The sequence below is a fragment of the Leptopilina heterotoma genome, unplaced genomic scaffold, assembly GCF_015476425.1.
Source record: "Leptopilina heterotoma isolate Lh14 unplaced genomic scaffold, ASM1547642v1 Lhet_44, whole genome shotgun sequence".
Lineage (NCBI taxonomy): Eukaryota > Metazoa > Arthropoda > Insecta > Hymenoptera > Figitidae > Leptopilina > Leptopilina heterotoma.
In genome coordinates this window covers 1,710,089-1,733,324 of record NW_025111084.1, presented here as the reverse complement: position 1 = coordinate 1,733,324, position 23,236 = coordinate 1,710,089, and the positions used below count along the sequence as shown (strand labels likewise).

Genomic DNA, 23,236 nt, shown 5'->3' with positions numbered 1-23,236 from the left:
TTCTCTTTTAATAATTTTAATTCTCGAAAGGTTTTTAAAAAGTACTTTCTCTCTAATTGTCAAATAAAGAAGTTTTTCTTACAATTCTCAAATGATCAATAAAAATTTTCTTTTAGTTAATTAAATAATTCACTTAACTTCTATTGCAATATTGAATTATTTTCTAATTAAAGCTGTACAATTAGCAAAATTCGACTATTTTCTAAAATATGTAAAAAATTATTGAAGATGTTTTTCTTCTCTCCTTTTTTGCAATATCAGTCAAACAATATTGGAAAATTGGATTTTGATAATTAAATGGTAAAAAAAAATTACGTTTGAGGAGCTGTACGTTGAGATGCGAGAAGCATCATTCGATGGCTGAGATTTACATTATGGTCTCTCAAGTACCTTATCAAATCGGCTTGTTTCTCGAGCAATTCTGTAACATTAGAACCACGTTGATGAAAACCGATACCACTTCCCCCCGCGTACGAATCTTGATTAAATGATGTCAACCATTCTTCCTGGGTCACATCCGGTGGAGGTTTTAAATAATTAAATCTGTGCACTCGCTCTGAAAATGGAAAGTAATTTTTTTAGAAAATAAATGACTTTCTCTTTTCTAATAATGACAGAAATGGAAAAATAAGAAAATTGAGAAAAAATTAAAATAATCAAAATTCAATTATTTTTAATGTAATTTTAATTTAATTCCTCGAAGGAATAAAATTATTTTTCAAAATATTAATATTGAATTCGATTATTTACAAGAATATTAATATAAATTCAATTATTTTTATAATTTTTAATAAAATTCCTTCAAAAAATTCAATTATTTTTAAAAATTAAGATAAAATTCTCGAACTAATTCAATTATTTTTATGAATTGTAAAATTCTCCGCAATAATCTAATTATTTTCATAAATAAGAGAATTCTTCCCAAGAATTAAAATATTTTCATAAATAAGAGAATTCTTCTCAAGAATTAAAATATTTCCATAAATAATAAAATTCTACAAAGGAATTCAATTATTTTCAATACAATTTTAATATAATTTCACGAAAGAATACAATTATTTTTACAAATATTATTTAAATTCAATTATTTTCAAGAATTTTAATAAATATTCAATCACTTCCAACAATTCTGATACAATTCTTCGAAAAAATTCAATTATTTTTATAAATTGTAAAATTTTTGACAACAATTCAATTATATTTGTAAACAATAAAATTCTTCTGAGAAATTCAATTAATTTCAAATTTCAATACAATTTTAATAAAATTTCTAGGAAAAAATTCAATTATGTTCAAGATAATTTTTATAAAATTTCTCTAACAGGTTCAATTTTTAAAAAATTTGAGTAAATTTCTGTAAATAATTGAATTTTTGCAAAATTTTAAAAAATAAGTGAATTTTTGAGAAGAATTTAATGAAAATTGTTTTTAAAATAATTGAATTCCTAGAAAATATTTATTATTTATTGATATAATTGAATTCTTACCAAGAATTTAAAAATAATTTAATTTTCCCTGGAATTCAATTAAAATTTAATTTAAAATAATTGATTTCCAGCGAAAATTTTATTATTTATGAAAATAATTGAATTCTTTCATTAAAAATCTTCTAAAAATTATCCTATGAAAAATTCAATTTTTTTTTTTTGAAAATAATTTAATTTTTTCGGAGAATTTTTACAAGACTTTTGAAAATAATTGAAATTTTCGAAAAAATCAATTAAAATTATATTGAAAATAAGTGAAATCCTGATAAGAATTTTATTATTCATAAATAAAAATAATTGAATTTTTTTACGAAGATTTTTATTATTGACAAATTGACTTTTTGCAAAGAATTTTATTACAATTATTAAAAATAATTGAATTCTTCATAAAATTAAATTATTTTCGAAATTTTAAGTAAAAATTATTTTTAAAAAACTTCACTGTTTTTAAGAATATTGAAATAAATTTATATATATAGAAAAAAACTTTCCATATACTCACTGATATAATTCACATATGTAGGCACAATGATGAAGACTTCAATGGTTGTAAATAGAAAAATATAATTGAGTGGCGTAAATAATTCCGATGATTTGCAATAAATTGAATAATCGGCTTTGTGCATTTGATGCAGAACAACAGCCAAAAAGAGGTAAAAAGTATTGCACAGGGACACGATAAAAAGTGGCGTTCTTATGTGTTGATAAGTCGATTGATAAAAATCCAAGTAACCAGATATTCGAAGATTATGATGTCGAGCTTTGATAAAATAATCAACAACCATAATTATAATCCAATAGGCACAATGAAGATACAATAGTATAAAATAAGTTTCACATTTGTCCACCTCTTTTGGCCAAAGAGATACAAAAATAATGCCACTAATTTCCAGAGCTACCTGCACAGAGAAAAACGAAAAGAAAAATAGAAAAAATACAAAAGAACATTCCTGATTTTTGTAAAATATAATAAATCATACGCTAAAAATAAGTGGAACAGCGACAATTGGAATTGTTTCCAGCTTTTGAAAATTATCTTGCTCCTCGGAGGAGATAACCGGTTGAAGATACTCGTCATCGTCCATGTTTGTCGAGGAATCGAAAAATACAACACCCTGCGGAAAAAAAGTAAACTGAATTACGTAATTAACTTATTAACCCTTTACCCTTTTACCCCTTTATTTACCCTCCTTAAGGGTAATTTAAAAAACACAAAAAGAATACTGAAAAATAATAATTATAACGGGACATATAAAATCATATAAAATTAAAAGGATTTGTAGGTTAGAATTCTTTTCACTTCTGTTTTATATAATATATTTAGTTTAAATGCACTTGATGCACTTTAAAATAAAAGAAAAAGTGAATATATTAAATGATTAAATTAAAATATAGAATGTAGTTTCTAGAAAAATAAGTAAATATAAATTACTCACACTTCCCGATGTATTTATTGCTTGATGTCGACAGAGACTGACCATCAGCTAAGAAAAAAAAAACGTCAGCAGTAAAATATATGAGAGAATATTCTCAGATTGCGTGAAACATTTCTATTTTTTTAAAAGTTAAATAGACAAACAGATTATTAATGCATTATTCGTCATCGTACATTAGCGAACAAAACACACACACAGGTTATAAAAGTGACGTCGTTATAAATCTTGTAAATTACATCATTAACTGTACAATTAATCGTACTTAGGAGAACTAATTCTCGTTTTCATCTATTATTATTAATAATATTAATTTTTCTTTTAATGTTAATAACACCTCATAATTGAAAATTGACAAATATGACAAATATTGAAAAAACAATAAAACAGTCATGAACAGTCAGTGTTGTCAATTTTTTGAAAATTAACCTCTTTCGCGCATGACGTCAAAAAAACACAGCTGATTCGACATTTGATTCGTTGAAAGAAATTCAGCATGGACCGTGTTATAAGTATTAAAATTTAACTTTTTACATCAACCTTGGTGGGAAATATTTTGACAGCTCGTGCAGGAGATTCAACAAAGTGCAACAAAGTTTCTCTGTGTGTCTCTCTGTGCCAGTAGTGTCTCAAAATTAGATTATTTTTCGTAACATTTGTGTGTGTCACGCACGCTTGCCTTTGTCTTCAAAATGATTAAATTTGTCGTAAGTAAACATTCAATATTTAATCGTTTTTCTTATTTATATTTCCCATAAGTCATGATTTTTTAAAAGAAATCACAATATTTGATGTTATTTTATTTTCTAGGTTACATTGTCTGTAGGAATTTATGCTGGAATTTACATCAGCCAAAATTATGAGGTATTTTATAAATTTTATAAACTTTATAAATTAAGACGCACTTGGTATTTTATTCTCTTTCTTTTTTGTATTATTATAATCAAATAAAATAAACAATTCTATCTTTTTTGTTATAGATAATACAAATGTTTAATTATTAGGTATCAGTTATTGTTATTACATTGTTTTGTCTAATTTTCGGTAATCTGTTCGCAGTTTGAAGTTAGTTGTTGTTTGCTTTTTTGTTTCTTAACATTTTTATAATTTTTCTTTTCAAATATTTTCAATTTTAAAATTACTACTGTATTAAAAATCATCGAATTGTTGCAAAGAATTTTATCAAAAAATTTGATAATAATTGAATTTCTTCAAAGAATTTTATTATTTAGAAATATAACTGAATTCTCGCAAAGAATTTTATTAAAATTCAATTGAAAATAATTGAATTCTTGCGAAGAATTTTACTATTTATTATTTTTGTTGAATTGTTTCGAAGAATTTATTAAAATTTTAGGAAATAATTGAAATTTAAGGAAATATTTTTAAATATTTGAATTCGTCCGAGGAATTCAATTAAAATTGTTTTGAAAATAATTGAATTCATGCAAAAAATGATTGAATTGTTTAGAAGGATTTATTAAAATTTTAGAGAATAATTAAATTCTTTCGTGAAATTTTATTAAAAGTTTTAAAAATATGAACAGTAACAGATGCTAATATTGTAAAAAATAATTTCAGGTGCCTCGTGTCGATGAACCAAGTAAAATATTCGAGAGAATAAAACAATTTGCAGACGATCATAAAAAGAAATAGAAATAAAAATAAAAATGTACAGCTGAAATTTTGAAAATCGATTTGTAAATAAATAACTAGTTTTTAATTATAATAACTAAGTTTACTTTATATATTTTTTTGTATAATAAACAAAATCTTGTTTTGGAATCGAAAAAGTAAGATAATTTTTTTATCGCCTTATCAATAATTTATTTTTTCTTTTTGGTAATCAAAAAATCAAAATTCCTTATACATTTATAGAATTAAGATTATACATAAATAAGACCTCCCCCTGAATATTCAATTCGTGCTTGCGGTTCAACAAATGCCAACCAGTCGGACGCGTGTGTTGGTAATAAACCCATCGACTGACATTTATATAAAGCTAATGCAATATTAACAATTTGCCCTAAAAAGAAAACAAATTTCTGTCCAAAGGCATGCGTTCCTTCTATCACTTTGAAAGCTGTAGAAAAAAATTTGCTAATTAACATAAATATAGAGAAAAATTATTAAAGGTACTAAATATTAAATTAAAAAATTACAATTATTATAATTATAAAATTGCAAGTATTACAAGAATTACAAGTAAAAATCGTAATAGAAAAAAAAAGAAAACAAATACTCACTTTGTTGTAAGGAGAAAAGCGCCTTAACAGGTCGGATAATTAACATTCCAACCATCATAATTGGGAAAATTGAAATTGAATTTCCGGCCATGTACATAATGAATAAATTCATTGGAACTTGTTTTAAAGGACCCAGGGCAAGATCCCAGGATTTTTTAATTATTAAATGATTCGAGTCATTCTCCTCTGACGTACTCATATTTTCTGACGTTAATGCATATCCGGGAATTAAACCCGGTGGCGATGCCAATTCATTATATTGTTTACTTCTGAAAAGAAATAAATTTACAACTAAATTTGATTCCCTTTTCAATTAAAATTTACTTCGATTTTTGAGGTTAGAAATAATAAACTTTTCAACATACTTGCTTCCAAAATCGAGGGCCCATTTTAATTTCTTTGAATTTTGCTTAGTGTTCGACATTTTTTTCGATTAATTCTATTTCTTTATTTTCTATAATATAATTTTCTTTATGGAAAATATATGAAATATAAACTATGGAATTGTTATGGAATAACACAAATTACGTCACCAAAAAGTGGTTGTCCTGTCAAAATATCATTCTTGACAGTAGTACCAAATTTATACGAGTAAAAACCGAAATACGATGTTTTTATTGGTTGAATTCAAATTCGCGCGAGGAATAATTCAAAAAGTTGGGTTGGTAACACTGCGGCGGCCATTTGCATTTTCCCACGAACGCCGGCCAATGAAAAGAAGGTGCGTATTGTATGACACTTGTGTTCCTTGAGATGATTTCGTGAATTTTATATAAACTTTTAGTGTTAAATCTCATGTTTATTTAATATAAAATCATTAAATTCAGGTAAGAAACATATTTTGTTACTATTTTTTCACTATATTTATGTGTTAGAACAAAATTTTATGGCCACAGTCCAACATTTTGATTTCGTACATTTTTTCGATTTTTCCCGATATTTTAACTATTTTTTATTATTTATACCCAATGTTTATTAAAATAGTGCTTATTTTTCATTTCCGTGGTCTAATTTATGGATTTAGTTACAGTTGTCTGCATGTTATGAATTTTCTTTCATTTCAGTCAGTGATCCGATAATTTTCTTGTTTTTTGAGGTTAGGAAATTTGCGATTTGTTATTGTGCGTTATTGCGCTATATTATTATTGTTATTAATAATAATTCTAATCAACATTCAAGGTAACTTGATGCGTATATTCCCATTCTTTGTTTTAATCGTCTAAATCCTTCATTATTTTTAATTACCCTTATAATTACTTTAGTTCCTTCGGTTTCCTCATTTATTATTTCTTACTCATTTGACGGAGGATTCGTTTTTCATGTCTTATTGATTTTTGATATACATAATAGTATTTTAATATGATTGTACTTTTTACATTTGTACATTTTATACATTTTATAAAGTGGGAAAATTAATAAATTAACAAATTTTAGGTTATGAATTTTTTTCTTGATTGTATGGCATCGAAAAAGAGTTGTTTTAATTTTATTTAATTAAAAAATGAAAAATCATGATAAATAGTAGTGGCAATTGTTGCAGTTTGTTGTAGCTCAATATCACAGATGCCATACATTCTGGTACGTGGTAACCTTGCTTCCTATGGTCATAGGTATCCTTGGAGAGTTCTTGTATCTGGTCTCAAAGGTATTCATTCGAGGACTAAAAAATTTTGTTGTAATTTTTTGTTGCGAGGCACTAATTATCTTTCATTACATTTTTCTTGTCCCCACAAAAATTCCCCTTACGCACATTTTTTTATTCTTATTGTTGCACTTCTTCTTCGCACTTCTTTTTTTAATCTGAATCAATATAGGTCACACACTTTTACTCTCCCTTTATTTTCGTTGTCAATAAAAATTTATTTCAACTGTAAATAAATTTCCGAATATTGTTTTTAGAAAAATGTCTATAATTGCTTTTTTCTATTATATTATTTTTTAACTTTCCCGCTGAATATTATTTATTAAAATTATAATTTATTATTTCAGCCGAAGATACGGAGCAATTGAATCGTTTTGACTCTGGTGGATATTGTGACGATTCGACGATAGTTTATTTGCAACATCCCTGCGTAATTTTGACAGCTTTAGAACTTCTCGGATATAAAGTTGTTGCATCTTCAAGTACAAGTGTTAAGCAAGATTACAATGAATATATGTGGACTATGAGAAAAAATTTTGAGGAACCTGAAACTGATACTGTACCTGTACCTGTCATAAAAGCCGGTGAGTTAATATTCTAATATTCCCTTTTCTCTCAAAAATTCGTTTTCCTCAAAAATAAAAGAAAAAAAGGCTTTTTTCATTGAAATTAAAAATTTCTTAATTTTTCTATTTTCTTTTAAATAAAACCACAAAATTTAAATATAAAAATATTATTTAATAATTAATAAATATAATAAGGAAAACTGATTTGTATTAACAACTTTATTAAATTAATAATCATATTAAATTTATTTTTTTTTTAAAATCAGGGATTTTTTTATTTTTTAATTAAAAAAATCGAAATTTTGGGTTCAAAATTCCCGCGTAAAATATGTTTTCAAATTGGCGGTAAAGTGTTAAATTACCGCAGAATATTTACCGACGCGGAAAGTAATTAATTATAATAAATTATTAATTTTTTCAATAGGAATATTTTTTGATTGTTTTGTTATTTTCCAAATTAAATTGAATAATTTGTTTTTTTCGAATATTATTATTAAAATTTAAATGTTGAATATTAAAGTGGAAAATGAAACGAACCAATGGAGGATGGTCCTTTAAGGTCCTTTAAATAAATTCAACGCTCTGATTGGTTGAATACATTCGTGACGACGACCGACGCCCTGACGTCTTTTGTGTGTGTGTATTTAATTCAGTGTTTTACGTGTGTGTTCTTCTCTTTAATGCGTCATTTTTCTCGGCGAGTCGATTTCGTGAAATGGTGGAAGCTGAGAAATTTCCAACTGCTTGAAAACCGTAATTTCGTGAACAAGGTATGTTTCAAAAGCTTCATTCAATACTCTCATCAACGAGCAGACGGTCATGATAATAAAGAATTTTTCGGAAAATACTTAGATACTTATTGTCTTTATAATTTTTGTAAGCGAATTCTTGATGGGACAATGAAATCAGATTTGGCATTTTTAGGTTATATTTGATATTCAAGACTGACATGTTTAACAAAAAAAAAATTGTGGCGACCATTATTGTCTTTTCTTTCCGAGTATTTCAGAATGATTTAGAAAAATTTCCTGAAATAGGAATTGTTGAATATGCTAAATTACTCTTTCGCTGGGAATAAATTTCCGGTGTATTACTTTGTCTAAAATTACTGTGGAATCGGGTTCGGATAATAAATTACGTAAAGTAGAATACTTTTTCGGTTGCTAATGCTAATTGTTATTATTTTGTTTTCGGTCTTAAAGCTACTTTTTACTACTTTTTAAAAATAAATTATTGAATGCAAGGCTACGATTACATTAATTATTTGAATTTGTTTTTATTTTTTTTTCATTTTTTTATAAATATGTAAATTTATTTTGAAATTAATTAAAAACTTTTTTTTATAGGCTCGAGTAGATAAATTTGTGAATTTTTAAAAATTCCATCGTCGTCATCATGGTGAAGAAACGTGGAATTGTTTGGAATTATTTCGAGAAGAAAGTCGATGGCACGCAGGTAATTGCATTCTGTAAATTTTGCGATCAATCTTACACGCAAAATGCAACGCGTATGGAGAAGCACATGGAGCGTTGTCCAAAATGTCCGGACGATATTAAAATGCAATTTATACAAGTTGGCGTTACAAAGAGATCGAAAGCGAGAATTCTCGGAAATTCAATGGAGAATTGGGTGAAACAAGATAATTCAATAGAAGGTAATATTACCGAAACTGAAGTTGAAGAAATAGACAATTGGGAATACAGAAATCAGAATTATGCAGATGAAGGTTCGAGTAGTGCGCCACAAACTGTTGAACTGATTATGCAGGACGATGAATCCTGGGTTGGCCGTGAAACTGAATTGGAAAATGCCGATCATGAGGAGACAATAACGAAAGCCGAGTGGATCGCCAGCCAGGCGAGCGGACAATCAAATGGTAATATTTTCTTTTCCTTTTTTGGCAAATTTTTTATCATTTTTTTTTATTCTCTATATTTTATATTTTTGTAAATTATAAAGAAAAAATTGTTTTTTTCTTTATATTTTTGTAAATTATAAAGAAAAAATTGTTTTTTTCTTTTTTTGTTGGTTAAAATTCAAATCAGGGTTGCCACAGGTCAGGAAAAATCAGGGAACCCTGTAAATTCTTTTTTATTTTAAAAATTGAAAATTTGAACAATACAGAAATATTGAAAACGTGAGAAGAACAAAATTGAAAAAGTTTAGAAATTAATTCAATTTCAATAGTGATTTATTAAAAATTAATAAATTGGATTAAATTTGTTTTTGAAGGTTAGTACGATTTTAAAATTATCTATTATTTATTTTATTTATTTAATAATAATAAAGAAAATAAATGAACAAATATAAATAATAATACAAAGTTTCCTCATAAGGGAGCAAAATAAATAAAAATTAAAATATTTATTTAATGTACCTACAAATTAAATCTTTTACTTAATGATTTATTATTTAATTAATATTTTTTAATTATTAATTATTAATTATTAGAGAATTTCTCCAATTGAACTTTATCAAGATTTAGTAATTAAAAAATACAAAAAAGAAATTAGAGAAATTCTCTCGATAATATTTATTTGTTTCTAAATGAATGTGTAATTTTAATGAAAAATTTTCTCAGCCTCTTCTCAAGAGCAACCACGACAATCACAGAGGAAAGTTTACATACCAAGGCGAATTTCACAGTGGCCTATTATGACACCACGTGTGCATTCAAATCATTCACCTTTACAGAGTAAAATTTATCAGGAACAACTTTTAGAGAAGCGTGCATTGAGAAGAATTGCTGAACTTGAATTGAGACGAAAGACAATGGAATTTGAAAGATTTCAATGGGAATATGAGAGAGATAAGGCCCAAAGTGAAGTTAAATGGGCCCACGATACACGAATGATGCAATTAAAAGAAGAACGCGAACGACAATTAATTGAACAAAGTCGAGCGGGAATTCCACGTATTCTTAGTTGTACATCATTACAAGCTGCTACTTCCTCATCATCGTCATCAAAATAAATAATATCAAATTTTCAAATTTAAGAATTTTACATTTCTTCTCTTATTCAATGTTTCACATCGCGGTGATAATTTTTCTTTTTACTATAATAGAAATATAGTAAATTTGCCATTTATCATTCGTTTTTAAGGATCATTCGTTCTTGAATTAATTTTTTTTTGTTTTTTCTAGTGTGTAATTTCAACTCTAGATTCTACTTTATAGTTTCTGCACTTTCTTTTTTTAAATGATTTTCCAAACAATTTCGATGATTTCAAAATTTCTTGGTACATTTTCGAAATCATTTCGATGATTTCGAATTTTTTTTGTTAATTTTCTTTTCGTAAATCATTTTCCATTTTGAATTTTCTTTGGTGAATTATTTTCCAAGTCATTTCAGTTTTTCTTTGGTAAATTTTTTCTACGATGAATCCAAGTTATTTCAATAATTTCGAATTTTCTTTGGTGAATTATTTTCCAAGTCATTTCAATCATTTCGCAATTTTCTTTGCTCAATTATTTTTCAAGTGATTTCAATTTTTCTTAGGTAAATTTTCTCTTCGAAGAATCATTTTCCAAGTCATTTCAATCATTTCGAATTGTTTCAATAATCTCAAACATTTTAGGTAAATTTTTTTTACACTGAATCATTTTACAATAATTATAGAAAAAACATTAGTTAATTATTAATGAGATATGAGATAAATATTTTGAATAAATGATCAGATTATATTTCATTATTTGTGAAAAAAATTCCAATTATTTATATTATCCTTTTTTTTTGAAAAAGAAGTTTTTTAAAAGTTATTTTATTAAGTAGTGTTAGGTGCTTGAAAAGAGATCTTCAATGGGTTTTAGAGCGAAAAGAATATTGTTCGTAACAATAAAGAAACATGTCTGTATTATTTTCCTCTAGAGACTCGAATTGTATAGTTTAAGAAAAAAAAGTTAATTAACTTATTGGAATTCTATTATTTTTATAATTATTTTGGTAAAAATATTCTTTTTGTAATTATTTTAGTAAAATATATTCTATTTTTTTAATAATTATTTCAGTGAAAATTTCTATTTGTTAGTAATTATTTTGGTAAAAATATTCTATTTGTTAGTAATTATTTCAATAAATATTGTTAGTAATTATTTCAGTAAATTATTCGATTTGTTAGTAATTATTTCAGTTTAAAATTCTATTCGTTAGTAATTATTTGAGTAAGATAGTTTATTTGTTTATATTTATTTCAGTAATTCAAATTTCAAATTTTATTTCAAAGTCTATTTGAAATGATTTCAGTAAAAAAATTCTATTTGTTAGTAATTATTTTAGTAAAATATTCTATTTGTTAATAATTATTTCAGTGAAAATATTCTATTTGTTAGTAATTATTTCAGTAAAAATATTCTATTCGTTAGTAATTAATTTTTTGTAGTAAACCTAGTAAATTATAAAGAAAAAATAATTCTACTTTATATTTTTCGTTTAAAACCCATCGATAATGTGATAGTTACGTAAAATATTCATGAAATATGTAAGTTATATAAAAGTTTTATGCGTTGTAACAGTATAGAAATTTTTTTTTATACCCTACAGATTGTATTTAAGAAATCTGAAAAAAATGTATAACTGAAGAATTCATAGAATATAATACTTTTGAATACAATAGAAAATTCTTATTCTTAAAAAACCTACGTTACCAAATTTTTTATTTATTATCAATTTTTTTTTATCCGTTTTTCTATTATTTTATTTCTATTTCTATTTTCTTGTATTATTTTTTCTATTATTCTATTATTATTCTATTACTATTTTACTAATATTTTATTAATATTTTACTTTTAAATTTTACTATTAATATTGATCTCGATCAATAATCAATGATCTTTGTTTTATTTTCGAAAATTAATTTCGCCAGAACGTTTTTTTAATTTTCAAAAAGGAAAGTTTACCTCCAAATAAAAAGAAATTGAAAAGTAATTATTATTTTTTAATTCTTCAATTGGCACAATTATTTTTAACTGTAAGTATTTTTCTTGAACGATTTTATTTTATTTTTCTTCTCTCTATTTTTAAATTAAAATGTATAAAAAAATGTTTATTTTATAGTACCTACAATTTTTTTAACTACTATTTTTTGTATTTATAGGTACTACAATCTTTTTTAACTAACATTTTTTATATTTTAATTTATATGGTAAATTTTTTTAAATAAATAAATAAATTTTTTTACTTGCTAAATTTTTATATTTATGTGTATAATTTTTTTTTTTTATACATTTTATACAGTTTGTAAAAATTTGGATAATTATTAAAGTAATAATGAGTAGTAGGGGATAAAATTCGACATGTTTTGTTAAATTGTTTTATTAATAATGTTTTTTATTTTAGAATTAAAAGACAACGAGGTTTAAAGAATTCTAATAAATGTCTGACGAGCAATCGAACGGAAAAGGGCGAAAAATGTCTGGAAAATTAGTGAATATCGGTACCGAGAATTATTATTACATTGCTGTTAAGGGATCACCATTTGCCAGTGACTGCACTGTCTTTGGATTAGGTCAAGATGAAATTTTGGCTTTGTCTAAACGTTTTCCAAATTCTGGAACTGATGTTATTAACGGCGTGCTAATTAAAGGTTTTTATATTTTTATTTCTTCTATTATATTTTTTGTATTTATAGTTAAATTTATACTTATATTTATAGTTAAATTTATATTTATAGTTATAGTTAAATTTATATTTATATTTATAGTTAAATTTATATTTTTATTTATTATTAAATTTATATTCATATTTATAGTTAATTTATATTTATATTTATTATTAAATTTATGTATATTTATTTTTTTGTTTATTTGTATATTTATACTTTTATATTTTAAAAAAATAAAAATTCGCCATTAGTAATTTCAATTTTAAATTTAATTTCAGGGCCTCCAATGAATATCATCAATGCTTTGGCAGAATTAGGCTACAAAGTTGTCTGCTCCACTGGAGAGGCTGAGATCCTATGGACCCTTCAAAGGGAAACTTAAATTTTCCCAATTGTTTTCTTTTTTTTTTTGTTTTTAAAAAAAAACGAATTTTTCTTTTCTAAGTGTATAGATGTAATTGCACTCTCGATATGTTTCGGATTTTTATTTTCTTTTTAATTTAACGATATTTTTTTTCCTTCCAATATTTATTGTCTACAATCAATAATGAGAAAAATTTCTAGACGAAAAAAGAAGAAGTGTGTGTGGACCAAAAACATGAGATAGAATATTTTGTTAAATTTAAAAAGTAAGGAAATTTCGTTATAGTACATAAAATTTTATATCTCTTTTTTAAAATATTTTATTGTACTCTTTCTCGTGAGAGAAAATGAGTTTTTTTTCTAATTTAATAAGAGAGGGAGAGAGAGAGTATTTATCGCTATAGAAATAATATCGAATAACTAATCTGAATAGTTAGAATCTAGAGAAATTAGATAATGTTCCTGAGAGAAAGTCTAGAAAACAGAAAATTTTTTCTAATCCGCAAAACGAGAAAATAATCCAAAAACGTAATTCCTTTTTTGTTCTTCAGTCATTTCAAACTATCGAATTTTCATAATTCACAATTTCATTCCAGTTTTTAATAATCTTTCAATTCAGGTAGAGTTAAGAATTTAATACTAAAACATTCCTGAAAAAAATGTATTTTAAGTAGTGTTTAAAAAAAATTACTATTATTAATGAAAGTTTAAATTCTTGATTGATGATTTTTTTGTTGAGATTTTATCTCACTTTGGTTAAAAAAACTATTTTTCTGTATCCCTTTGCCGAAAGTACTGTCTTCCCGGTCTGATTTGGCTCCGGGAATAGCGACTTTTGTGGCCGGCTCGACAGACCCAACGAGCGCTCTGATTGGTTACAAGAATTTCAACACACGTACATGTTAGCATAGCAACCACACAGACACGTTACATACAGAGCTCACGTTTTGAAAACAACTGACAGTCATCAAAATAATGCATGAAATTTCTTATTTTCTTTTATTATTTTTTAATTATTAAATATTTATTTATAAAAGAAAATTTCTTGTTTACTATTTTTTAAATTTTACTTACAATTATTTTTTATTTATAATTTTTTTTTCATGCCCGCCCCGACCAGCTAAGTCTCGGCTTCGCCTCGACTTTGCAAAAGTCGGGCGGGCAACTTATTGAGCTATTTTATTATTCAAACAATAATTATTTAACGTACTTTAGGCTGGGGATACAGAAAAATTGTATACGACACACGGCCAGAAATTTGGATACCCTAGCGAGCGTGATATATAAAGCCTCGGCTTCGCCTCGGCCTTATATATCACGCCGGCCAGGAAATCCAACTTTCTGGCCTAGTATCGTAATATACTATTTAATTATGCATTCATTAAAAATGAAATGTAATGAAAAGTATTTAAGTTTTGTTTTCGATTTTAAAAAAACTTTTACTTTTTTGTTTTAATTAATGAAATTTTTTTTTATTGACATTTTTGTTCTAATATTCACTTTCATGCACTTAAATAATCAAATAATGTATATGATTGATCATCCACGTGTTTTTTGCATTTTTCAATTAATGCTTGTATAACAAATACATATAATAATATCAAAAACTGTAAACAATATACTGAATATTTTGATGTCACTCGGTTTTTTTATTTCACCTTTAAAATTTTTTTTCAAAATTCATTTCTTATTATTATTTGATATACAATTAGTGTACAAATCTTTGTACAAAGTTTTGTACAAATTTTTGATATTTTTTCTAATTATTTAGAAAAAATTATTTTCTAAATTAGTTTTTTAATTAATTTGTTTATTTATTCCAGTTTTAATTTTTTAATTTATCCAATTTTCATTTTTCTAAAAAGAATTATTTAAAATTCTTTAAAAAAGTATTTTTTCAATTATTTTTTTTAATTATTTAGAAAAGAATTTTTTTTTTAAATTATTTGAAATAGAATTAATTTTTTGAAAAGGAATTGATTTGTTTAATTTATTAAAAAAGAATTGATTTTTTTGTTTGAAAAAAATTTACTTTTTTGTTTATTCAAGCAAGATTTATTTTAAAGTATAATATTATTTTTAAAAAATTATTTCTTTACCAATGAAATTTTTATAATTTTCGTAATTAATACAACTGAAGATTTTTTAGTGAGTTTCAGATAAAAAGTATGGACTCTAGTCATTCTCACGATGGAAGTTGCTGTAATTCTGAAAATAATTCTGGTGTTCGACAAACCTTATCGGAAATGGAATTCGAAAGAGGAATTTGGCACGCTGGTGAGAATTTTTATTTGAAAACGAATCGTATAATTTTAATTCACTATTATTTTTGCTATCTATTCGAATTTCTTTCTTTTCGAGGAAAATTAAACAATTAAATTTAAATGAAAATTAAAAAAAGAAAAAAAAAAAGAGGAAGTGAAACGATAATGAAACTTTGAAAATTAAAAACTAAAAATTAGAAATTTGAAATTAAAAAATTTACTGCAATTTAAAAATTTATATTTACTTGTAGTAATTAAATTAATTACATAATTATTTATTAAACTGTTTTTCTTTGCAGCCCAATCGAATGATGTGAATCGAGTTGATTATTTATTGAAAAAAGGAACACCAGTTAATATTGAAGATAATTCAGGATATACGGCACTGCATTACGGAGCAAGGAACGGTCACAATAAAATTTGTAAGTTATTGTTAGAAAATGGTGCTAATGTCAATGCATTGACACGATCAGGGCAAGCAACTACACTTCATAGAGCAGCGAGTCAAGGTCATAACGAAATCGCAGAATTCTTATTGAAATCGGGAGCTAATCCGAATATTCGTGACGCAGATGGATATACAGCTCTTCATCGTGCAGTCATCTCTAATTCTGTCCCAGTCTGCAAATTACTGCTGTCAAAAACTGATTTAAAGATTGTGGATAACAAAGGACGTTCACCATTTGCATTAGCTGAGGAGAAAGGAAATCAACAAGTTCTTGATTCATTTCAAAATATCGTTCATCAATAATATTTAAAATAGGTACCTATATACATTTGACAAAATATTTTCAACAAAAATACGGCAAAGAGAGATGAAACAAAAAAAATTATTCGAATATTTAAACATATTTTTTGCAAAAAAAAGGACTTTTGATGCAAAAGTATTTTTAAATGTTTTACATAAATTTAGAGGAAATTTTTCTATATGTACATTGTATAGAAGATATATATATTTAATTAATTTATACCAACAATTAGAAGAAATTTCGTGTCCTTCGATCTTTCGAATTTTCTATTAGGTTCTCGTAATTTATTTATAACTATATTTTTCGTCTTTTGAATTTTTTCAATCGTAATTTTTCGCTTATTACAATTTTTTTTTTCGTTTTTGAATTTATTTTAATTTCTGTAAATACTTTTGTTTGGAAAAAGTTTCTATATCCAAAAGAATTTAGTTTTTTGGAAAAAAATAGTTTTATTTATTAATTTTTATTAATTTATACATTTTTCACATCTTTATATTTCTTTTATTATTTATTTATTTATTTTATTTATATTCATTTACATTTTATTTTTATTAATTAATTAAATTATTTATTTATTTAGAAGACAAAAAGTTCTTATTAATATTTTTATTTATTAATTTATTGATTAATTTATTTAGAAAATTAAACGTTCTCAGTAATATATTTATTTTTCTATTTATATTAATTATATTTATTTATTTTCGTTTTTTTTTTAATTCAAATTTTCTTATTTTATTTTTCGTTCTATTTTATTTCGGAAAATTTAGACTTAAAAGACAGAAATCACGATTGTTTTCAAATTTTGTAAAGGATTAACAAAGTAAAATTGCTGTTCTATTAATATTAGTAAATAAATGAAAATTTATTTGAATTTATTGAACAAAAATTTTAAAAAGCCGGAAATTGTTTTAGGCGGTTTAGTAAAAAAATTAAAAAAGGTACCAAAGAAAATTTGGATTTTGCGCTCAAAGTTAAATTGGTATTTTCTTAATTATTAAATAATCGAAAATTTGTTTAAATTTATTGAATAAAATTTAAAATAGCCAGAAATTTTTTTAGGCGTTTTAGTAAAGAAATAAAAAAGGTTTTAAAGAAAATTTGAATTTTTGCGCGTAAAGTAAATTGTTATTTTATTAATATTATTAAATAATCGAAAATTTATTTAAATTTATTGAATAAGAATTTTAGAAAGCCGTAAATTCTTTTAGGCGTTTTAGTAAAAAAATTAAGAAACATGTTAAAGAAAATTAGAATTTTCGCGTTCAAAATAAAATTGATATTCTCTCAATTATTAAATAATCGAAAATTTGTTTAAACATATTGAATAAAATTGAAAAAACCGGAAATTGTTTTAGGCGTTTTAGTAAAAAATTTAAAAAAAGTAGCAAAGAAAATTTGAATTTTTGCGTGCAATGTAAATTGTTTCATTAATATATTAATAAATAATCGAAAATTTATTTAAATTTATTGAATAAATTTTAAAAAACCGGAAATTATTTTAGACATTTTAGTGAAAAATTGAAAAAGATGTAAAAAAAATTTGAATTTTCGCGCGCAAAGTATATTGTTCTATTAAATATTATTAAATAATCGAAAATTTATTTAATTTTATTGATAAAAATTTTAAAAACCGGAAGTTTTAGGCGTTTTAGTAAAAAAAATTGAAAAAGGTGTGAAAGAAAATTTGAATTTTCGCGCGCAAAGTAAATTATTATTATTAATATTATTTAATAATCGAAAATTTATTTAAATTTATTAATTAAGAATTTTAAAAAGTCAGAAATTCTTTTAGGCGTTTTAGTAAAATAGATTTAAAAAAGCTAACAAAATTTGAATTTTCGCGCATAAAGTAAAATTAGAATTTTATTAATATTATTAAATAAATCGTAAATTTATTTAAATTTATAGAATAAAATTTAAGAAACAATTTTTCTTAGGCGGTTTAGTACAAAATAGATTGAAAAAGAATAAGAAAATTTGAATTTTCGCGCGCAAAGTAAACTCCCAGCGCTTCGACCGTTATCCGACAGACGGCGCCACAGTTCAGTTCGCGCAGCTTTCGTGGCAGTATTCAGACAAACGATTGCAGTTTGGTGCTCTTGATATTGAATAGTTTTCACCAAAAATTCGTTAATTTTCGTGGTTCCTCGTCGTGTTTGTGTTCTCGTCGTGTTTAGAAAAAATTTTTCCTCCACGGCCCACCGACACGTAAAGTCCCCTTTTTCCGAACACACGATAAACAGTGCCACCTGGTGGTATATTAATATTTCCATAGTTTGTTGGCGTTTGGTTGCGTTCGAGTCAGTTGTGTTCAACATAAAGCGCAAGGCGATTTGTACCGGGAATTTTTTGCTGTTAAACAGCAAAATTTTGTTGCTAAATCGCCTCTAATAAGTGTGAATTGCGCAATTAGTGTTGTGATATAAAAAATGTCTATCAATTCGTCTATTGTAAATTGATTATTGTTACTGGTATAACAATTGCCAGCAATGTAACCGTGTTGTGACGTCACACGGTTAATCAAGTGCACACACAGACACGCGCGTGAACCAGAGTTTGTTAAAAAAGGGATTATAGTTTGGGGGAGAAAAGATTGAAATCAAAGTGTTTTAAAACACTGTGTAAATTGTAAAAAAATGGAGTAAATGGGGGAATAGTGAAGTAAATGGAGAATTCGGGTGTAAAATAGTGTGAGAGAGAAAGGACTATAGTCTTTGAAGGACAGTTCTGTGTCTTTTACTAATACATTGAGAAACGTCTCACACGCAGGCGTCCAACCTAAAAAAATATACCGCTCGCCAAGAGGACGACGTCCTCGCTCTTTTGGTCAGAGATCGACGACATTGCGATTATTGCCTCGTGTTTTAGGACTGTTGGGATTTATTTTCTGTGATTGTGTATTTATATATATATATGTACACACGTGTAAACGAAGTTTTTTCGCAAACTGTGGCGCCGCGAATGAATACTGTCCATAACCTACACGAACCGGTGGTGTGTGCAGTCGAGCGAAGCACTAAAGCAGAGTCTCTCAGGCCTGTGAAATCGATTGACAGGAATGCAGGCGTTTAATCAACCAGTGAGATTTTCGGCTCGTGAAAGAAGGTCGTCGTCGTGTATTTTATTTTGACAGTGTTTTTTTGTGTCTGTGTGCGTGTGTCATTAAAAATATATTGTATAAAAACCGCGCAACGAAACGCATGTGTTTCGAAATGTCTTCTGTGAACGGTCAGACGAATGATTCGCGCAAGGAGAACAACGCGTGGACCCTGTACGCCCCGTTTTCTTTCACCTAGTGTTAGTGGACGGGTCGCTGGATAAGGATTAAGTCAAGTTCGTCGCGCTTCGAGAACAGTGCGCGACAAATTTCTTCTAATTGTTGGAAATTTTCCTGTTTTTTTTTTGTTGGTTCTTTTTTTTTATCATTTTTTCTTTTTTCTCCTTGGCATATAGTGTGTGCGCGTGTCTATGAGCTTCTATCACGAATGTCTTGATGCGCCCCTGAAGATGAGTGATTCTTTGAAAGATCCTTCAACTGGAGTTGTGAGACCAAGACGCAAACGCTGACGTAAAATCCAAAGAGATTCAGGTGAGTTTGATTCAAGCAACTATGGAGATATAGATAGAGAGAGAGAGAGAGGGATAGAATTAGAGAGAACGGGGTAACCTAAAAACTGCGACGAGGTTGCATACCGCGATCGATTCGTAGAACTTGACGATTCAGCAACGTCACTTCGCCTCCAATATAAGGAACAATATATTTTTTTCTTTTTTAAAATTTTTATCGTAATGAATTTTAAATTTAAAGAAGAAAAATTTAATTAGTCCATTGTATGTTTGTCAATCAAGAACGTATTTTTGGAAAATAATTAAAAGTAGTTCAAAATAAATAGTTTTTAAATTAACATTTTATGTATTACCATTTTCTACAATTAAATGACTCAATTCGATTTGAATTAAGGGAATTAAGTAATAAATTCAATCAGTAAGATTATATATGTATATTTTATACATTTTGTACATTTTATACGTTTTATACATTTAATACATTTAATACATTTTATACATTTAATACATTTTATACACTTTATACATTTAATACATTTTATACATTTTATACACTTTATACACTTTATACATTTGAGATAAAAATATGAGCTCCGTGAAGAATATTTAAAATAATTCCACTCAATTAAATTGTAAATTTTTATTTTCCACACTGTTATCAAAGTTAGAAACAAAGGTTAAGGAAACTCGTGATCATCTTGATTTCGATATGAAGGAAATATTTTATAATTAAAAATCTCATTAACCTTAATAATTTCGTGTTGTGTTAGGTAATTTTTTTTTTTTTTTTAATTCAATTCGAGAATGTAAGGAAAGTTTCCTCTCTCTCTCTCTTCTCTTTTATTAATTGAAAGGCTTCGGAAAGAAAAATATGTTTTCCAACATAATCAGGTTCTACTGTATTTATAAATATTTACCTTCATTTCTTTTTTATCGACATTTTTTTTTCGAAACCTCACAAATAAATTGAAGTTGAGAAATACTTTTTCTAATTTGAATTCAAAAAGGTTTCGTACAAATTGTGAATAAATATTTTCCCTTCGAGATATAATGGAGGTTTTACTGTATTTGAAATTCACTTTAGTGTTGGAGGAAAATTATATATTTATTGGTTTCGTGAGAGGCAGTGAAGAAAAAAAAATGTTGAATCGAAGAAAAATAAATTTTACGTTAGGGAAGACATATTTAGTTCTTAGCCTTTAAATTTCCATTTTCATTTCGTTTCAAGGTTAGTGTTTGAGCTCTGAAAGAAACAGCTGTTATGCGGTGTATCTTTGGCTTGATTGACGAAGAACAGTTTATTTATTAAAAAAGAGAAAAAAAAAGTTATTAATAACTCGCAAATATGTGTGTTATTTCTTTTTCTTCTCAAATGAAAAAATTAATTTTCATAAAAAATGTTTGACAAATGTTTCTTCATTCTTTCTTTTACATATTCTTTTTTTTAGTAATTTAATTTTTTGGTATTTTTATAGTAACTTTTGAAATGTATTACGATAACAATGAAGTTTTTTGAGTATTATTTCTCTTTGGTTTATAATTATACTTTCAATTTTCCATTTCTGTATGTATATATATATACACACACGTGCACTATAATGCAATTAGAAACGCTATCGATAACCTTCCTATGATATTTCGCAATGGTCAGCATGTTTCAAAGAGGTACTTTCGAAGGGAACACGATATCCAACAAGTTTCTCAAGAAACGACGTTGTATGATCTTCCGGCGAAGGCTCTGAAATTCTTTTGTGCTTACTAAGCCCTATTATGTGCATTATATGACTATATAGTGCTTTTGTGACAATAAAACCCCTGAAAGAAAGGGATTTATCTTTTTTTCTCTTTTTTTTACATCGCGGCGCACAAGAAGACGAACTTTTGAATTAGTTAAACTCGCGTGGTTAAATTCGAAATAATATCTATAAAATTATTTATGAGGACAATTTGGGTTTTATTTTTTTATTTTTCACTATTTTCACTTTTGAAATATTGTGAAGAGTTGTCAGGGTTGCCACAGGTCAGGGAAATCAGGGAAAAGTCAGGGATTTTTATTAAAAGTACTGAAAAAAATTAAATTTTTAGAATTCAATAAGAAAATTCTGAATTTTGGTGTTTTTTTTGTTTGCCTTATAAACGAAATTATCATGAATTCTAAAACAAAACTTTCAATTCTTTTATTTCTGACAATAATTTTCTTTTTAAATAATTTAATTCTTGAAGAACTATAATAAAATTATTACTTAGAAATTATTTAATGGTAATTTTACTTCAATATTTCAAAATTAATTGAATTTCAAAAGAGTTGCGTTTACAGTTTTCATAAATAGATGAACTTCAAAAGGTTTTAATTTGCAATTTTATAAAATTTGAATTTTTAATAAAATTAATTAGTAATTTTAATGAAGTTGGATTTTTAACAAATTTTAACAATTCAAACTATTGTTTATATTTTTCAAAAATATTAATATAATTCTTAGTAAGAATTCAATTATTTTCATAAATAATAACATAATTACTATTATTATTATTATTATTATTATTATTATTATTATTATTATTATTATTATTATTATTATTATTATTATTTTCAATACAATTTTAATAAAATTTCACGAAAGAATTCAATTAATTTATAAAATTTTAATAAATCCGTCGAAACATTTGAATTATTTTTTTTAAATAGTACAATCTTTGCAGAAATTCAATTTATTTTTAATAAAATTTCACGAAAGAATTCAATTTTTTTCTTAATTCGTTATAAAATATTTGAAATGAATTCATTTTTTAAAAATTCTAATAAATCATTCAAAAGAATTCAATTATTTAAAAAAATTCGTGAGAACATTCTACGCAAACATTTAATTATTTTCATAAATAATATAGAATTTTCACAGGAATTCAATTATTTTCGCCTAATTAAAGAAATTCTTTTTAAGAATTCAATTATTTTCATAAATAATACAACACATCGCAGAATTTCAATAATTTTTGGTACAATTTTACAGTTACAATTTAATTATTCAATAAATTATTTATTTTTGTACTTATTTTAATAATTGAATTCTCGTAAAATTTTCTAATAAAAATTGATTTAAAAATGAATTTTAGTTAAAATTTTAGGTAATAATTGAATATTAAAAGCATTAGAGCATGAAAACGATTTAAAGAAGTTTGGGTTAATTTAAATTTTTCTTCTAGAGAGAAAATATGCTTTAAATTGTTTGATAGTAAAACTCGAAAATTTCTTTTTTTCCCCTGAAGAAAAATTGAATTTTATATAGTGGTAGTGTGTATAGAAAGAGATTTGGCATCAAA

General features: G+C 25.4%; 5 protein-coding genes and 1 long non-coding RNA gene across 16 annotated transcripts in view; 4 read left to right on the top strand and 2 right to left on the bottom strand.

Moving 5' to 3' along the window:
• On the bottom strand, positions 1-3,478 carry LOC122507032 (transmembrane protein 192). Its single transcript, XM_043619537.1, has 5 exons — positions 3,350-3,478; positions 2,924-2,971; positions 2,468-2,602; positions 1,990-2,386; positions 1-556 (listed from the first exon to the last, which is right to left on the bottom strand). The coding sequence occupies exons 1-5, from the start codon at positions 3,416-3,418 to the stop codon at positions 312-314; spliced, it is 894 nt and encodes a 297-aa protein (XP_043475472.1). The 5' UTR covers positions 3,419-3,478; the 3' UTR covers positions 1-311.
• LOC122507036 lies at positions 3,468-4,648 on the top strand. Its single transcript, XR_006302070.1, has 3 exons — positions 3,468-3,627; positions 3,731-3,784; positions 4,502-4,648. It is a non-coding gene; the product is annotated as an uncharacterized LOC122507036 (long non-coding RNA).
• Positions 4,649-4,722: 74 nt separating this feature from the next.
• On the bottom strand, positions 4,723-5,729 carry LOC122507035 (ER membrane protein complex subunit 4). Its single transcript, XM_043619542.1, has 3 exons — positions 5,532-5,729; positions 5,167-5,435; positions 4,723-5,003 (listed from the first exon to the last, which is right to left on the bottom strand). Exons 1-3 carry the CDS (start codon positions 5,588-5,590, stop codon positions 4,807-4,809), a joined length of 525 nt encoding a protein of 174 aa, XP_043475477.1. The 5' UTR covers positions 5,591-5,729; the 3' UTR covers positions 4,723-4,806.
• A 117-nt stretch (positions 5,730-5,846) lies between these two features.
• Positions 5,847-16,670, top strand: LOC122507034 (ankyrin repeat domain-containing protein 39-like). Its single transcript, XM_043619541.1, has 4 exons — positions 5,847-5,993; positions 7,156-7,392; positions 15,488-15,615; positions 15,902-16,670. The coding sequence occupies exons 3-4, from the start codon at positions 15,507-15,509 to the stop codon at positions 16,351-16,353; spliced, it is 561 nt and encodes a 186-aa protein (XP_043475476.1). The 5' UTR covers positions 5,847-5,993; positions 7,156-7,392; positions 15,488-15,506; the 3' UTR covers positions 16,354-16,670.
• LOC122507033 lies at positions 7,998-10,463 on the top strand. 3 transcript variants are annotated; one of them, XM_043619540.1, is made up of 4 exons: positions 7,998-8,144; positions 8,721-9,028; positions 9,095-9,250; positions 9,956-10,463. In XM_043619540.1, exons 2-4 carry the CDS (start codon positions 8,770-8,772, stop codon positions 10,345-10,347), a joined length of 807 nt encoding a protein of 268 aa, XP_043475475.1. In that variant the 5' UTR covers positions 7,998-8,144; positions 8,721-8,769; the 3' UTR covers positions 10,348-10,463. The 3 variants fall into 3 exon arrangements, with proteins under 3 accessions (XP_043475475.1, XP_043475473.1, XP_043475474.1); XM_043619538.1 differs by having other exon boundaries at positions 8,721-9,250; XM_043619539.1 differs by lacking the exon at positions 7,998-8,144 and adding an exon at positions 8,362-8,512 and having other exon boundaries at positions 8,721-9,250.
• Positions 16,671-18,408: 1,738 nt separating the features above from the next.
• The window catches only part of LOC122507030 (nuclear receptor coactivator 2), a 156,480-nt gene continuing 151,652 nt past the window's right edge, over positions 18,409-23,236 (top strand). For 5 of the 9 annotated variants that reach the window (XM_043619530.1, XM_043619527.1, XM_043619529.1 and 2 more), the window contains exon 1: positions 18,410-19,940. The gene's annotated coding sequence lies outside the window, so the exon portion shown is untranslated. Of the gene's footprint in view, positions 19,941-23,236 lie in introns of all 9 variants that reach the window. The other 4 variants (XM_043619536.1, XM_043619526.1, XM_043619533.1 and 1 more) reach the window with 4 other exon arrangements.